Here is an 18,409-nt window from a genome sequence, read left to right as displayed (position 1 = left end):
ATTTGACAAGTGATAATCAAACACATTTCTGTACCAACTGAAGCAGATATAAAATCATGAGTCCATTCCAAGTGTTGAGCTTATATTTGGTAACCCTTTCACTGGATGCTGGAACTCTCAATATAAGATTCAAAAACACTGAGGACGCAAGCAGACCATCATTAGGCTGAAAACCCAAAATAACTATCCAGCTCAGCAACATCAAAAGGCCTGAGGGACCGCAGAAGACAACTAAAGTGCACAATGACCGAATTATTTCCACAGTTAAGAAAAACAGCTTCATGACATTTAGCTGTGAAGACTCTCGAGGAGGCAGGCGCATCACTGTCAAAGTCTACAACTAGGAGACATCTACATGAATGTAGATACAGAGAAAAGAGGGCAGATTAGAATTAGCCAGAAAACATTTAAAAAATGTTATGGCACCGCATGCATGCTGTCAGTGGAACTGGGTCACCAATGCTTATTGATGATGTGACTGGTGATAGAAGCACATGGATGGACTGTGGAGCACACAGGGCTATACTCTCTGCTCAGACTCAGCCAAATGCTGCTGAACTGATAGATGGTGCTTCACCGTGCAGATGGATAACGGATAATGACCCAAAACATACTTCCTTAAGAGCTTCTTACAGTAAAAAGATGGGATAATCCTCAATGGCCAATTCAGTTACATGAGCAGCAGCCCAACAGAGCAGCTTTTCAGTTATTAGACACACAGCCACATGCAAAAAGATCCAAAGGCACAAAGATAAGTAGCAACTGAAGCCGTCTGTTGTAAAGGGAGGAAAAACAGCATTTGGTGATGTTCATGGTTTTATCCAAGTGCGAAAAACAATCCTTATTTTTACGTCACTTTTTCCAGTTCATTTTGAGCTTCTGGGGGACATTTCTAAAAATTGCTTCATGGATTAAAAAAGAAAGCCTGCCCTTCAGTCACATCTTGCTTTAAAATCCACTGCGGCGGTGTATTGTCTGAAAACGTCTGTGCCTAACTGTATAACATGTTGTTAAAAAATCCCAACAGACTAAGTAAAAGTGGGGTTTTCTGTTTTTGCACAAAACAGATTTGTGACCAAGTTTTCCCTCGCAGACACATCACTTTGTACGCAGCAAAGATCAAACCTTTTCATTTAAACAAATGTTATAACAGCTGTTGTAGGGTCAACCACCGCCAGCAGAAGTGGTGGGCTGGGGTGTTCCCAGAAGAAGGGTGGGGGTCCAGCGACTACATTGTTTGGTGTTCTTTTTGGCAGTAAATCACACACTGAGGAGAACGTTTCATAACTGAATCATCGAGCAAACAATGACGTTTGCATGCACCGCACATGACCGAACCCTGACAGCACCCTTCAGTTCTTTATTGAAGCTTCACTTTGTTGTTTACAGAGACAGACCAGACCAGAAAATACACAGAAAAAAAATGAACTTTTAATTATAATCTGTGAAGCTGAGGGAAAGCAGAAATCTCTGGACGCTGTTTTCAATCTTCCCTCTGTGTTCTCAAACAAAGAATCAGTATTTGTATTCCCCCCCTTTTTTTTAGCTCTGCATTTTCTAGCAGGATAATATTGATGGCTTCAGTCAGGACTTCTTGCCACGCAATTAACAGGTTTCACAAATATCCACCTCCCCATGTGCTCTATAATTGTTTCAGATTTCTTGTTAAAATTCTGGTGAACACAAGCGATAAGAGTGCAGAACTGCAGAAAATGAGGAGGGGAAAAAACAGAGGCAGAGAAAGCAAGGCTGACAGATGGACCACAAATGTGGAGGAGAGCTCTCCCGCTGAAAAGTACAGCAAAGTCTGGTCTTCCATACCCAGCATGCTCCATTTTTTTTTTCCACCATTCAAATTCATTTTCCTTCTGCAGTTGGACTCAGAGTATCTGTGCTGACATTCAGTGCTCCAACAATTAAATTTTTTACCCATTTTTCCTGAATTTAGGTTGGATTTTTCACATTTCCATGTGGCTGCTTTGTATTTAGATGAACTAGTGTGAACTGCAGGATTAGTTCAGGATTTCCTAATACAAGCTGTTCACATATTTTATATCACTGAAAAATGTTTTGACGCTCCACAAGTCTGTAAAACACAGTTCAGATCATTTGTAGACCCCAGGAAACATCATCATACCGCTTCCAGACAGGCTCTCAAATATGTCTTCTCATTAAATTCCAGCTGTTATGCTACGAATATGAACTCGATACAAAAGTGTTTGACTACCTAACATGCTTGTGTTATAGCTGAAGGTGTCATTATATAGCAGTGTCTTTTAACGTGCACTATTTTAGAGCTCTGCTGCAGAGATTTACTCCAGAGGGTGTAGAGGAAAACTTCTACGGGTCCTGGCTTTGTGCATGTGGGAAATGCTGTAATATTGAAAAAGGAAGGGAAGTATATTTTCTAAATTAAAGGAGTCATTGTGTGAAAAAAATCTCTTCTCTTGATCAGAAAAAGTTGCTCAAATGAAAAAAGAAGTATTGTCCATATATTTTTGACTACCTTATGCACTTTATTACAAAAGGAAATCTGCACTGGAGTTAAATTGGAGCATCTGGAAAAGATTTTCAGCAACACAATAAAGTCTGTGTCTCAAAAAGACCCACATGATTATTAAAAAATGATAAAAGTGTCACCACACAAACAGGTTCAGCAAGAGCAGGAGTACTCTTGGCTGGGTTTAGATGTTTTGCATCCCCATCAGGTTAGAGGTGCCCAACTGCAAGAAATCAAAGATATATGAGTGAACAGTAAATGTCCCCCAAATCTTCTTTTTTTATGTTTTTTTTTTCACTGCCAAGACGTTTTTGTAGTGTTTATATGTGTGTGTGTCATTCTGTCTGTAAACACGATAGCTTGAAAAGTTTTGAATGAACTATGTGGGGGTGTAGAGTGGGGTCATGTTAACAGTCCATTAAAATTTGTCATCTTAACGATTTATTGGTCAAAAATATACAAAAAACTCTTATAACCTATAAAACTTCTATAATTCTTACAAGGTCAAACCTTCATCAAATGTCTTTTATCTTTAAAACTATTGGCAACATTTAGGCAATTATACCAATATATGAGGATTCTGACTCTACAGAAAGAGAATGTCTAGTTAGTCAGAAATAAACTGTAAACTCAAGCTATTCATGTGCAGTTACTCACATTATCCATTACCTACTCCTACATTATGTTTGTGTAGTCAAAGTAATAATCTGCACTGCAAACTTCTTAAAGTTTGCTCAAAAAGAACACAGAAAACAAAATGAATAAATACGAAACACATTACTGTTCCCTTAAATGTAAATACAGCCCAGAGAGAGAGAGCTGCCTTGACGGAGGAGTGCTTCTTGTTTTCCATAAGTTCATCATTTAGCTGACAAAAGCCTCTCACTTTTCTCCTTCCAGCCTGATTCATGTAACGTTTTCATAGCAGCCTGTGCACTCCAGAATTTTCATGTCATGATAAAATTAGCTCTATTATTTCCTTTTGGGGGTCCATTTACCATCTTCTACCTCCATCTGAACCTACTGATCAATGATGCCGCTTCTCGTGAGAGTCCGATGGCCAAAAATATTCAATTGCGCACATTTTTTGAATAAACGTTGCCCTTCTGTCTCAAAGGATTTCTCTATATGAAGCTGGTAAAAGCACTGACACCAGGAGTGTGTGACATAATATAATTCAATGCATTCAAAGGTTGTAACAACAGGCTCTCCTCAAAAATGTGTAGTTTTTCTACACCGCTGCAAGTTACTGCTGATCACTCAACACTAAAACACCTCCAGAGAGGAGATAACCCTTTACAAATTCATCTGAAGTTCATATCAGGACAATCTTTCATAGCGCAGTATTGTTTGACAGTTTATCACAGCACACTGATAGGGGAGGTTAGTGTACACCAAGTATACATAGGTTTACTGCACAGTCATGTTGTTCACACCATAATTAGGTTGTTTGCAAGGAAACTGCAAACTCTGGAGATTTTAAGCATTTTAAAAATGTACCGACTCTGTCGTTTTTCTCTGATAAGGACAGTTTCGCTCATTAGGCTCATGTCTGAACTGGAAGACGCGGGCCTAATGCTCAGGGTGGGGGGTGAACTGAGTAACTGAGCTGCACAGGACATTTAACCCCTAACTCTGCTTTTACTCTGAGGCCAACAGATCAGAAGAGGAGAGCTGCACAGTCGTTGCTGTTTTAAGTCAGTTTCTGATAGTGTGTGAGGTGCCCCCCCTTCCAGCCTCTTCATTTTCTCCTTCCCCCAGCTCCCTCTCTCGCCTAACATCAGCCCATCAGTCACCTTCTTTCTCCTCCTCCTCCTCTCTGTTTTTCCTCCCCACTCTCCCCACAGACAGTGTGCTGCCGGTCTGTGAGCTGGAGAGACACTCGGACGACACACAAGAGAGAAGTCTTCAAAAACAAACTTTGCAGAGCCATCTTGCCTTTTCCCCGACCGTGGATGAAAGAGGACTGCTCTTTGTTCTTTTCCTACATCCTCCAAGAGTTTTCTTTGTATATTTTCAAACAGAAAGCAGCAATGCTTAGATTCTACATTCTCCTAACTTTTGCTGGTGAGTACATCTTAACGGTTTTGGCCAGCGCTGGTGGATGAGGGCATGCTTCTATTAATGCCAGTTGCAATGATTCATACTTACCATTCCCTCTCTCTCTAACGTCTTCCTCCTCTTTGTTTCTCTCTCAGTCAACATCCAAGCCAACAGCCAGCTGTTGCCAGGCTCTTGCAACTTTGAGTCCAACACCTGCGGATACACGTCAGATGCAGACTTTATGAGCTGGACCCTGCAAAAAGATGGTACTTAAAACTACGGCACCCTGCACTTTCAGGGTTTAAAATGAATTTAACGTAGGAGCTTATAATGAGTGTAGAGTTAAAGATGTTTTAATGACAGTTTTGGTGCTGGTTTTGGCTGTGCCACTAAAGCAGTGCGGTGAAAAGAAACCCATCTGGTCTGCATTGATTGCAGCATCTCTGAACATCTGGAGTCAGTGAAATAACACATTAGTTATTAGTTATTCTCGTCGGGTTGGTACCGCTGCAGCTGATATGAATGAATGCTGCACACGCCCTTACCTTAGTATCTGTGTGATATCACCGTCTGTTCATGCAAAATGATCAAAGCCAACAGATGGATGAATGAAGGTTAACGTTTGTGCATGCTTTGGTCGCCGTGGCAGAAACTACACAACTTCTTAACCATTGCTAAACAAGCATGTGTAAAATTGTACACTCTTGGTCCATGAACAAAATAGTGAGAAGTCTTGAGCTGTATTTATCCTGGTGAACCAATGACAAGGTTTCGTCACGTAAATAGTGACATGAGGTGGAGCCTGCTTTAAGCCTTTGAGGTCTAAGTGATCACCGGTAATCACATTAACCCAAATATGATCAGAAATTACTCGTTCTGATAGATTAAATCCTGTTCACATTTTTCCAGAAAAGCCAATTTGGCTTTTCTCTAAAAAAAGGATTGGGGGCAGAATTATCATCAGTAGTTTCTATGAAACTGATCCAGTCCAATAATCTTTTATTTAGTATATATAAATGTGGATCACTGGTGATAACCTTAACCTTGTATTTTGGAGAAAGGAAACAAATTTGGGAGCGTAATTTAAAAAATCCTCCAAACTCAATATTTTGATTGCCTTGACTTACGGTTAGGGGGCGCCACTGATCATGACTGAAGTGGGATGTATGCTTGTAACTGGAGAATGAAAGTACATGTCACATGATTGTGACTGGCCTGTTCATACCACCGTTTCCTCTTATGTATTTTTGGCTACATCTTCTGCCGCCATTTTTCAAATTGACTGGAAGAAAACACCCACCGCCAGCACAAGTATAAATGCTGGCAATGGTATCGACCACTTGCATAGGCTCTACTTAGAGTCGACGCAGAAGCATAAATTATGCAGAATTCATGGTAATGTGTTTGTGTCAGAGGGTTAAGAGGATACGCCAGTAGTTTGCCTAAGTGTTTGGCTTTGCAGAGTGAAGGATTATGGGTATACAGTCTATGCAGAGGTGTTTGTGTGCAGTCCTCCAAAACCACCAGCGCATAGCTGAATAGGGAACTGTGTGGTGGTAAAATGCTGATTGGTTGAAAAGTTGGCCTGAACAGGAAAGGAAAGGACCGCAGAGAAGCACAGACAGTGGACACCTTTCATTGTTTTCAAACACTCAGTGTCATTTCAGCTCTTTGCATCCTGTAATTGTGACAATTTTCGTCACGGCCAGCTGAAGGAACGGCAACAGCCAAAGCGAGACTAGCCAAAAAAATCCACATATTTTTCACACTGCTCCTGATGACAGTGAACACCACGAGCAGTAATCCAAAGAACAGAGAAGGTGAGGGGAAAAACTGGACAGATCTATATAGACAGAAACAAGAATGCCACATGGACTATACACTCAGGACTAATTTGAGGATAAGACACAACTGCATGTGATGAAGACAATCAGAGAGGAAGCAAAACTCAAACAGCCATAGAAAAATAGAAAAACAGTCATACTACAACAGGAAATGAACAAAAGCTGTTTAGTCTGTCATTCTTGTTTCACTAATTCAGGGGGAACACCAGAAAACCTAACACAACACACAAATAACAAACTCAAATTAGGAACTGAAGGTAAATACAAATCAAGAATGTAGAACTAATACTGGAACAGTAAACCATCTAGAAAGGCATTGAAAAGTCCAAGAAAACGTATCTGGAGCCATAAATACAATCAACAAACTACATTATGAGTATATTACTGTATTGAAAGGACATGACAACAGAGATCAAAAACTCAATCTACAAACAGTAAGAATCAAAACTTCAAACAGAAGAACCTGAACAGAAACCCAAACCCAAATATATTGACTGAGGATTCCCAATCCAAAAACAACCTCAAACCCAAGGACCGTGGCATTAACTCCGATTCAAGCATTTACTAACAAGCTGTGTTCACTGATATTGGGTTTTCTTGAGCCTGTGCCGTGACTTACACTGTATAACACCTGTTTTTAATTCAGAATGGAGGGCCTGACAATCAAAACCACTTTTTGGTCCTATGTGTAGATGGTAAGAGGTTAATAAATTAAGTGTTTGAGTTGAAGGCAACTAGACTTCTTATTTAAGTTCTTTAAGATGTTTAACTTGTCATTCAGAAGGTTTCTTCAGTTCTAACAGCTGATGTGGAGTCCCAGATATTTAACTGCTAGTGTGGCTTTCACCTTGGAGGTGGTCCTGAAAGTTCTTGATACCGACCTGTCCAATGAGCGGTTAGACTCACATGAGCTAACATATGAATACCTGGGACTCCTCATCAGTTTTTAGAACTGAAGAAGCCTTTTGAATGAGAAGGCAACCATGACCTGGATGACTGAGAACCCATCTATTCAAGGGTATGGTTAAGGTTAGAGGTAGGTTAACATCCTGCAAAAAAAATAAAAGAAGCTTCATTTTAGAGGCAAAATTTTCTAGTTTCTGAAAATGAGTCTATTTAGCTCGTGGTTAAATCAGTCCCTAACACTAGCCCTTACTCACCTATGATCTGGTGGGTGATGAGAGGTTAGATGATATCAGTCATAAAAACAAACAAACAAAAAAACTCTTTATCTCTAATCTTGAGCCATGTAACTGGTGAGGCAGAATTTCTATCATGGCTCTATCCTGCTGCTCCAAATCCTGCTGAAGAAAACCTCTAATTACCACTTTTTCCCCACTACGATGTTTGCTCACAGCCCACTTTGTCCAAAAATTGCTCTGCTTCTGTCTGGGATACTCTGTGTTTTCCTGTTTCCATCTTTGTTGCTAATGCCGCTGGCGTGCCAGAGAAGTCGGTGTATTTGGTGCATTAATAGTGTGCTTAGTTCCTGCTCATTTCTTTTCCTTTCCTCCACTGCTCTTTATCCCTTTCATTGCTCTGCGCAGCCAGAACAGGAGCAGTGAAGTCATGTCAAATGTATGTATAAAGCAGTTTTTATGTACCCTTTTTACTCTGCTTGAAACCAAATCAGGCATTGGGATGATCTAATCAAGACATTGCATCAGTTTGAGGTTTTAACATCTGTTGATTCAGTTTTTAAATATAAACAACTGCAGTTTACTGGGGGAAGAAAAGAAACATTGAATTTTCCAAACTGAAATCATCTCAGTCCTCTGTGTGTGAGTGTGTTCAGGAGCCCCGGGGCAGCAGGGCATTCCACAGGGACAAATAATAAATGACAGACCACTAAGAAGAGCTCGGAGGACCCTGGAGCAGAAAAGAGTTGCTGAGGTGGATTTTATGATGCTCTGACTCAAAGTGTCCTGACTTTGGCCATGAATCCTGATGCAAAATGTCACATCCCGTAAATCTGGGTTTTCTATAACTTTTTTCAGATAGAAATGTGCAGTAACACTACATCTGATTTTTAACAGGTTCTAGTCCTTAAACAGAAAGTGTAAAGAAAATGATTGATTTTTGCATATTATCTGGAGCTGGCTCAGACACATTTTATAATTCCAAGCATTTAAACACAAACTGATGCTGGGATTTAGAGCTTATTTCTGTCAGAACGTCCAAACCTGCACATCGATCAGTGAGCCTGTTAGCTGCCTCTGTGTTCATATTTAACTCAGTTAATTAGTGTGGCTGCACTGTGTGGATCAGCTAATATGATTTCAGGTCCGGCAACAACAACACCCAACTCTGTTAATTTGCTAGTGCCTTTCAGTTTGTACTCTCACAAGCTAGCAAATTAGTAGATATATAATATATAGTTAGCAAATTACTAGCTTGTTAGTAAGCCACAAACGGTATAAAAGTTACAGTATGTACCTTGATTTCTACCAGAAACTAAAATGTGTGACCTTGGGCCAAATTTACTAATGCATGTGCAGTCCTGTGAAAACACTAAGTGCACCCCATGATTTTTCTGGCTATAAAACCACCTTTTATTAGAAATAACCTAAAGTAATTGTTTTCTGTATGAATTCATCAGTTTCTCACTTTGCGGAGGAATTTCGACCCATCTTTCTGAACAATGTTGTATCAGTTCATTGAGGTTTCCAAGAATTTGATTTTGCACACAGACTTTCACTGGGATACTGAAACACCGTGACCTTCAGCCTTTCTGTTGTAGATTTGTTTGATCAGATGTTTTTTCTCATTGTACTGTCAACATTTAGCATGCTAAATGAGGTTTGTAGAATCTGAAATATAGCTCTTGGGTTTTCTCTGAGCCTTGCACAGTTTGACCTTAGTGAATTTGCTGAGATCTACTGATGATCGCTTAATTAAGTGCATTTGATTAGCAGCACCTGCCTGTGTGCCCCCTTAATTCCTATGGAAGCAGGAAGGACTGCATAGAGTCCTGTGAAAACCAAAAACTGGACTGTAAGGGTCTCTCTTGTATTACAGTGAAACATGGGTTTTCAGTACTTTAGGTTTTTAGTCACATTTCTGTACAGACTTAGGTCCACAGTGCAACCTTTTCTACATGTGTTTTCTTAACAGTGCACACCCCTTTAGTAACTTTTCTCTAGTAAGTATTGAACTGAAATTACTGCCAAAACGCAGAAATTAATTGTTGGGTCTGTGTTTCCACAAGCCCCACTGGTTTAGAGACTTATTCATCATGAAGAAAACAAGACAGTCAGCGATTGATTGATTTACTTGCAAGGGAGGCCTCGTTGGTGTCTACCATGAAACGACCCCAAATCCGGCCTCCTCTGGCTTTTATTGAGAACGTTTACAAACACCTCCCCTCGTAACCCTCCTTGGTTACAAAGACAAGGCACTGTATGCATATGTGTGTGTGTGTGTGTGTATGTGTGTGTGTGTGTGTGTGTGCGTGTGCGTGTGTGTGTGTGTGTGTGTGTGTGCGCGCACGTGTGTGACCTCCTGCTGACCAAAGGGTCGTAAACGCAGGAAGCAACATCACAAGAAACAGATCTTCCAGATAGGATGTATCTGCAATAAAAGACTAAAGCTGCTTTTCTGATGATCCATCTGCATTTTATTATCTATTATCATGTTGTTGTGCATCTTTTTATGCCTGGCCCTTCTCATGAAGGGTCTATATTTCCAATTAGTTTTACAGCTGACAGATACTTATAGCTGGTACTGAGTGTGCTGTTAAAAATCTGCCTCCAGAGCATTTTTATGGAGAAATGAACAATAAGAAATGTACCTCCAAAGGGCTGAAAGTTTTTAAAGTCTTATTCCAAACATTAAAACGTTTGCTTTAAAGCAAGACGTCACCAAGCTTTTCCTTACTGACATATGTGATATTAGAGTGGTGGCTGCTGATATCAAAGGCAGCCAAAGGTTAGCTTATGTAATATTAGCCACTCTGGGCCAAAAGATCAGCTTCTGACTGCCCTAAACACCCAGTTTCAGACATTTTTTCTTATGGTTTTTCTTATGCAAGTTTTCAAAAGTTGCTTTTGTCAGAGAACCAATCAGAAAGAAGCTAGCTTAAAGCAGCAGGAGCTAAAACAGTCTGTTTCAGACAGGATAAACTGAAGGCCCACTAACAGTCAAACAGTGATAATTTACACTGTGAACCATGCAAAATTTACTCAAAATTTATAAAAAAAAATATGGAGCTGGAAATGAGGAGACTACATTACTTAACTTAAGAACCTTATTTGTGGCACAAATATTAAAGATTTGTACAGCAGCAGGGGGGGGGGGGGGAGATCAGGCAGCAGCTGCCATAAAAATGCTCTTGATCATGCTTTGTTTATAATGAATGAAATGCTGTATTTGTAATCCATTTGTTCAGGCCGTTTTGTCACAGTGGAAGCAGCCGTGAATGAGGATCAGGAGGACTACATAGGCAGTGGTGCTGACCCACAGCAAGAGATCATAGGGGTGCTGCTGAGTCCCCGTTTGGAGCATGGTGAGTGGAGCTGCCTGAGGCTTGTCTATCAGATCACAGAGCCAGGAAGCCTGGAGGTCCTGCAGCGCACCGAGGGGAACAGCTTTGACAGGCCGCTGTGGAGCAGCCGGTTGCCCTCCGACAGCTGGGTGGTCTCAAGCATCGACCTGCAGAACAATACAGAGCCTTACAGGGTAAAACACTTTTCAAATAGTATCTAATCTTTGTTTAAGAAAGAGATCAGATTAAAATGTACCAAAACATGGCTGAAGTTCCACCAGAAGCTCAGGGCTGTTATATCTCTTTTCAAAATATAAAAGGTACAACAGCTAAGCTATTCTTAGGTACTGAAAGGGGAATGGTTGGGTAGATTACAGCCGGAAGAAAAGGTATAAAATGGAAAATGTTCATCCTGGGACTCCGCTGATAAACACCCAGCTGTCTAGTTGTGCAAGAAAAAAAAACTTGCAATAATATAAGAATAAATGTGTGATCTTACAAGAAATCCCACTGCACTTCAGTTCAACTTTCTCACAGGTTACCAACTAATGAGAGAAAATGAGTGCAAAGAAAGGTAAAACTAAAACATACTAAATATTTACTCACACTTTCCTGTTTTTATTTTTTAAAGACTGAAGATGCAGTCAGACAGCCGATTTTCTAACCTGCACATGTGCAGAAAACCTCTCAATCTCTCATTGAAACGACACATGCAGGTTAAAGTGACACATGCAGACCTAAATTGAAGCGAGTATGAAACATGCTTGTAATTATCCAAACACTCTGGGAAAAGTACAGCACATGTTTACACTATATGCAGAGGCAGAGCTGAGTCTGACAGGGTCTGTGACCTACATCAGGCTATTCCAGACCTGTGCTATGTGCAGGCCCCTCAGTGCATAAACACATTTCAGTCCAGACCTGGGTGAAGAAAATTCATGTGCCAGAGGTTTAGATTTCACACCAACTGCTGAAGCATTGTGCTATTTACTCCCACTCAATGAAATAAATCCACCCAGCATTAACTTTTGTTATTGGAAAAAAAAGCTAGCTTGACTTAGGGATGGAGGTAGTGTTAGTTTGCTAAAGATGGGACATACTTGGCTAAGTTTAAGTGCTGTTGTATTGTTTTTAGAGGCACTGGATGAGAGAATGAAGGGTTATTAGTTAATGATGGCAAGCTGCATCTGTGGACAGTACAGGGGTTGTGCAGGGAAACAGATACCTGCGAATAACCGAATAACAAAAGCAAACCTGCTTGTTGTAAGAGATAAACTGGCTATTGAAATAAAAGCATATGATTGTACCCATCTACATCTAAAATATGCTTATTTTTTCTGTGAATTTGGGCGTTTTAACATGGGAATCTGTGGAGGCTGCCTCACTTTTAGATCAGACTCAAGTGGCCGCTCAAGGAACTGCAGTTTTTGATGCTTCACCTTAAATTTAAAATGTTCAACTTCAAAGCTGCAGCCAAAATATTCCAATTATTTTTTAGATTGAGATGCACTGGTAGGACTGTATTTCCCACCTTTAAATATGAAGACTTTCTGCCAGTGACTTCTAATAACTAATTTTGAAGGAGTAACCCTATTTCTGGCATTTCTTGCCACCTTGCAGTGCCAGAAATATTCATGCTTCCATAAATTAAAACAAAAAATAAATAAGACAAAAAAAACAAAACTTCTAGTATAAATAGACACCATCCAGCTGAGGCACTCTTCATCGTAATAGGCTACACTAATTTGAATACACATTGTGTCAAGAACAGCTAAATTTCTTTTTTAAATGTTGATGGGTTTGTATCTTGAACCCATCCGCTGGAACGTTAAGACAATATAATTACACTGCAAGCAAGACGCAAGTAGGCAAACTTCTTCATGGTACTCGTGCACGGGAGAGAACCGGACAAACGCCGTTCCTTCGCTTGGCCCCAGTTGCTCTCGTCCGTTCTCCCGTACACTGCCCTTTTATTGAGGTTACATGAATATGCATAAGTTCACTAACATGTGACGTCTACATACACACAAAGAGTACCTTGCCTGTGTGTGTGTGTGTGTGTGTGTGTGTGTGTGTGTGTGTGTGTGTGTGTGTGTGTGTGTGTGAGAGATCTGTGTGAGGTCAAGATGTGACCCTGTGAAGACTCCCCAAGGCTAGTGCCAGGACGTCTAACTCCATCTAACAAAAGGCTCTTATACTTAAACAGATATGCGTGTGCTTGCTATACCATAAATCAACAAGAAAAGATAAACTCTCCTAGGGAGTGTGATCTATGCCAGGACACTCTGGGGAATGTATGCACTCCCTTCTACAGCTACACAAAGTTAATACAGACCTCTTTAGGATGAAGCATTCTTTCAATCCACCAATGATTATATACTTCTAAGCATATATGAGTAAATATTTCTAAGCATAAATGACAATCAACAATACAACCCTATCAAATGTTGTTTTTTGATATCTCTTTTTATCACTTCACAAGTCAGAAAAACGTCATCATAGTAATAAAATAGCAGACAGATCAATCCATGAATGAAATAAACAAACTCCTTTATAACCTCTTTAAGATTATAGGCAGGAATAAAACAGATTTTTCATGTAAACTGTAATAGAGTGTATATTTCTTTCTCAGAGGTTGAGAAAATAACCAGTAAAAATTAAAATACGTTTTAATTGAAAAGGTGAAAGATGCATTGTTTTACTAATCTATATTGCCACGGCAGTTCACTAGATGAGTACGTTTTTGTATTTCTGATTATTGCTGTTTTCCTTCCTTCACCCCCAACCACTCACGGAAGATGGCCGGCCCTCCCTGAGCCTGGGTCTGGTCTCGTTCTTCCTGTAAAACTGAGTTTTTTCCTTCACACTGTTGCCAAAGCGCTTGCTCATAGGGGTCATACTATACTGATCTGCTTGTCAAATGGACATATTCCATTTATGTCAGGATATGATGAGAGGACCCAAGTGTAGGTTACAGAGGGAAAGACAAAAGATTTCAGGAAACAAAGAATGTACTAGACAGAAAAATGAATGAATATCAGGGAACAAGTGGAAACTATCAAAAGCAGGTTCAAATAATGAGGGCAGGGCAGACGATCTCAAACGGGAGAAGACAAAGATAGGACGTAGACACAAAAACAAGATACGCGAGAAAAGAAAATCTCAGAGTAAAACAGGAAATAACTAAGATTAAGTGATGAAGGCCATCAGTAAAGGTGATGACAGAGACAGGGCAGCACAGCAGGCAGAAGAAAATAGTAGTTCACCACAGGAACATGATGATTTACTTAAAGAGGATGCTTGACATTAACGCTTTTTGAGCATGCTCCAATAAACCAATAAGTATTATCAAGCTGTTTTCACTTTGGAGGTTTTTAGCCACTTTTAGCTTGTAGTTTTGGCTTTATTGCACACTTGCTGCAAAACAGTCTCAGCGTTTTCCCCCAAAACCACCTTAACACCTTAAAAGGCATGACATATCTTATCCATCGACCTGTGTGTCATTCCCTCGTCTGCACGCCACTTTAAAGCAAATCAGAGTTAGGAAAACTAGACTAGCTATCAGCATAGTTCACGAATGAACTGTTTTTAACCTCATGTGATGCCTTTGTGATGTCAGACCTCACTTCGGGGGATTACTGACCATGTGTCGTTGATTAGGTCGTCATCGAAGGTAAACCTGGGTCGAGCAAAGGGAGCAGTGTGGCCATCTTTGAGATCCACATCAGCCCTGGATACTGCCTGGGTCGGTGACTTCACACTTATGTCACTCACACATCTTACTTTAAACTGAAAGAAAAACATGACCCACATATGTACGCCTTGATGAAGACCATCTGCACCCTGATCCTCACACATTACAAAGCTCCGACAGCATGAAAACGCTTTCACGTGCGCACCCATAACAGCGGGTCTGTTGTTCATTTGTCTGCCTCTAGAATGTGATTTTGAGGAGTCTCACCTGTGTGGATACAATAACCAGTGGAATGCCAATGTAAACTGGTATGTGGGAGGAGGCGGGGTCCAGGTTCTCCACAATGCTATGCCAAATGATCACACATACAACAACGGGTCAGGTGAGCAAGAGTGATTTGTACATATAATTACTGGGTGTACTATTAATGACTCGTGAAGGGTCAAACTGGTTTTAGTTCATAAGCTAACTACCACAAAGTTAACGAGGGCTACAATGGGTCAAAGTACAGGTACACTCATACAAATACAATAATGAACTGCCTGGGATACTTTAAAAAGTGAAATTTCATCATTATATATCAGACAGTTTAACATATGGGATGTAGTTTCTAGGTTTTTAGGTAGTGCTTCAAATCTGCATTCTTTGTAATGACCTCTAGGGATGGTATGTACGAATTATTTAACAATTCTGATTCCATTATCGATATCACTTATGATTCGATTTCTCACTGGCTCTGCTTTGGGACTAACCACCATCACTAAGCAGGATATGAAAGACATTACATTCATGCAAATGTCGTCAGTATTTCCCTTCTCTATTGTGATATATGTTGGGTAGTAATTATTACACATATTACACAGAACACTGTTCTTAATAATAATGTAGTACGTTGCTTAATCACTAATCGCTACAGCCCCATACACCAACACCTATCCCTGGGCTAATGAGAATACACATATGATCTTTCCCTTAGTATTTAGGAATGAACACAAAACCAGCAACACGAAGCAAGGATCAAAACCAGCACAAAGAGAGTTTAAAGCGATCGCTACAGTGATTCTACTTTAGAAACATGAACAGGTAGAAACGGAGGCTGCAGCCTGACTGCTCATCAGTTTGTTATCCATTGAGGTTCAGGGTCTGGCTGCAGGGCTGGGGTCAGCTTTAACGTCACTCAGGGTTCTTGGCTTAGCTTGTCTGTGCAGATGCTTGCAAAGAGTCAAACTTGTGTTAGCAGTAGAGTAGACAATTACACTCTTGTCTTCTTGTGCAATTAAAATAAAAGTAATGTTTATATGCACTCTAAAGACCGCGCCACTATTTTCCTCCGAACTGAAGTCAGTTGAGTGCAAGTTCAAGTGGAACCCACAAGTGGGATCAATAAGCAAGGAAACTAACAACTCCAAGGAATTTAACTACTGGGAACCAGTTCTCTACAGGAACTCTAATGTCTATCCTTCCAGTCTGTTTCCACTTTGTTCATCCAATAAAAGGGAAAAACAAGAAAAGCCCCAAAACGTATTAATCCATTTTCTTAACTGCTTACCAAGTTCAGTGTCATGGTGGGTCTGGAGCCTATCCTAACAGATGGACCGACCCATAGTCCATTGCAGAGCGCCGAACTATGCCTTCAATTGCAAAGCAATTCAGTCAATTCAGACTGGATCCTTAGGAGGGTTAATTCTGGGCCCCAGGCTTCGCATTTGATACCCCTGATCCTGGTACAGACCATTTCGTTTTTCCTCAATGGTCTGTAGAACGGTCACCAGTTGGACTCAGCTCACCTTTTACAAACATAACAAAGGTCTGTAATGACTTGTCCTATGGCTCTAACTTGACAAGAGTGGTAAACATAATTCAAAATGTACCCAGAATGGTCCTATCTTTCAGACTGACAGCGTCAAAGCAACACATTACTGTAAGTTTTAAAGTTGTTAAAGCTTTAAAGACTTTGACGTAGGTGTTTAGACATCTAGAAATCACCAAATCAGTGGTTATGTGGCCTAAATAAACCCAGAGAACTCTCCCACTGAATTCCTTTCAGGTCACTTCATGTATGTCGACTCCATCTATGGCAAGACGTTTAAAGAAGTGGCCAAACTGGTGTCTCCAATGACGCAGGTGCCGATGTCCGGCTGTCTGAGTTTTCAGTACCAGCGCAGTGAGATAGGAAACCTCTTCTCTGTTTTCACCCGGGACCAGCTGGGTCAGTACCAGGAGTTGTGGAGGGCAGGGTTGGAGAATCAAAACGACTGGACAGAAATTCCTGGAGAGTGGATACCTGTGCAGGTGGACCTGAAGGCACCCTACTCGGTACAGGTCAGTTCAAGACCTCTTATGAAGTCTTATGTGATGACTTAATGAACAAAGCAAGACCGCTACTTTTAAAGGAGGCAGCTTTTTTCATATAAAAGCAAAAATAAATTAAGTGGTAGTTAAAGATATACTTTTGCTGCTGTGAACCTAATTTTAAAGCTGGATTCTTTTAGATAAATTCCAATGATGTATTTCTTGAGCTCAAAATTATCTTATCTTATGTGCTGTGCTCCTATTTCTGTCTTGTCTTTCCCCAAACCCCAAAACAAAAGTCTCTTCCTGTTAAAAGAGACCCCACAATCACCAGATGCTCTCTCTAACAATATACGTAATATATGTGACTTACAGTATAAAGTGCCTGGAGACAACTGTTGTTGTGGGTTTTTTACAAGATAAATAAAAGTGATTGAATTTTTTTTTTTTTAAAGTTTGCTATTGAGGTATATAACAAAAACCTCTTTGAACTTTAGCAGACTGCCACGGTCACCCATACTTTGCACGGAAGAAAACAACTTGCCTGTAAACACTGAGCAGAAGAGAAATTGTGAACTTGCAAACCAAAAAACAGAGAACCTTTCCCTTCAAAGGGAAAGTTGCACATTTTAAAACGTGTTGGTTGCAGTGGTGAGGCCCAACTTTTATGCCTTGATATGGTCCATTGCAAATGCAGACAGCTGGAGACCTGGTTGAGCAGTCATTGCTCTTATACTTATTTGAAGACCCCTTGAAGTTCGCTGCCGGGAGCACATGTGTAGCTGGCGCATTGAAATGTTAATTCTCAGCAGACAAGTATATGCAGTCACAAAAAAGGCAGGCACATGGACATTCACAAAGCAAACCCTAGTGCTTTACTGACTTTACTTTGAAGGTGAAAGTCCTCCATTTGTAATTTGGATTGCACTTTTTCTATCCATCCATCCAAACAAAAATACATTGGAGAGCACATCTCTAGTGTCATTGGGGAAATATAAAAAACATTAATTGTGCTATCAATTGTGTTATTGTTTGACAAATGTTACATATCTTTTATGTATATTTCTCTGTCTCTATGGCCACATGCAAGAGATGATTGAGTTGGATTTCACTGAACGTCTCTGTTATTCACATAATAGTCAGGATTTTAACTTTTAAAATCTTTAATTGTTCCGTAGCTTTAGTCGTGTAGTATTAATTGAAAGTACAAGTTTCTGACAATGTAAAAAAAACAAAAACAAAAACCAATCAATGAGTGACTGTTTTAAACTGTGACTTGGATTTCTTTCCATGTGTACGTAATATAGTCGCCAGTGTATCTACAAAGGGAGTAATACGAGTAATCTATGTTAAGGTAGTCTTAATTGATAGATTAATTGATAAACTGCTTGCGGTCTCATAGGTATACATGATGACCTATAACACAGATGTTCTGGTAGGCAGTAAACTGGGCAGGGTTAAATGCAGTGACTCTATGTTAGGTTATCTTTAACTTCTTGTGCTTCCATCATTCGTCTGACAAATGTTTTTGTTCTTTATTTGGTTTTAAAAAG

The 18,409-nt window shown here is 40.1% G+C and overlaps 1 protein-coding gene across 1 annotated transcript in view; it reads left to right on the top strand.

Moving 5' to 3' along the window:
* Positions 1 to 18,409, top strand: part of LOC113026041 (MAM domain-containing protein 2) — a 33,567-nt gene that overhangs the window by 7,598 nt on the left and 7,560 nt on the right. Inside the window, exons 2-7 of the mRNA XM_026174438.1 lie at positions 4,348 to 4,567; positions 4,699 to 4,809; positions 10,775 to 11,064; positions 14,531 to 14,615; positions 14,809 to 14,946; positions 16,612 to 16,886. Of these exons, the coding sequence (XP_026030223.1) occupies positions 4,456 to 4,567; positions 4,699 to 4,809; positions 10,775 to 11,064; positions 14,531 to 14,615; positions 14,809 to 14,946; positions 16,612 to 16,886 (1,011 nt within the window). The 5' untranslated portion in view covers positions 4,348 to 4,455. The remainder of the gene's footprint in view (positions 1 to 4,347; positions 4,568 to 4,698; positions 4,810 to 10,774; positions 11,065 to 14,530; positions 14,616 to 14,808; positions 14,947 to 16,611; positions 16,887 to 18,409) is intronic.

This window comes from Astatotilapia calliptera, chromosome 7 (assembly GCF_900246225.1).
Source record: "Astatotilapia calliptera chromosome 7, fAstCal1.2, whole genome shotgun sequence".
Classification (NCBI taxonomy): domain Eukaryota; kingdom Metazoa; phylum Chordata; class Actinopteri; order Cichliformes; family Cichlidae; genus Astatotilapia; species Astatotilapia calliptera.
Note: the sequence above shows the minus strand (reverse complement) of the source record. Positions and strands in the feature narration are given on the sequence as shown.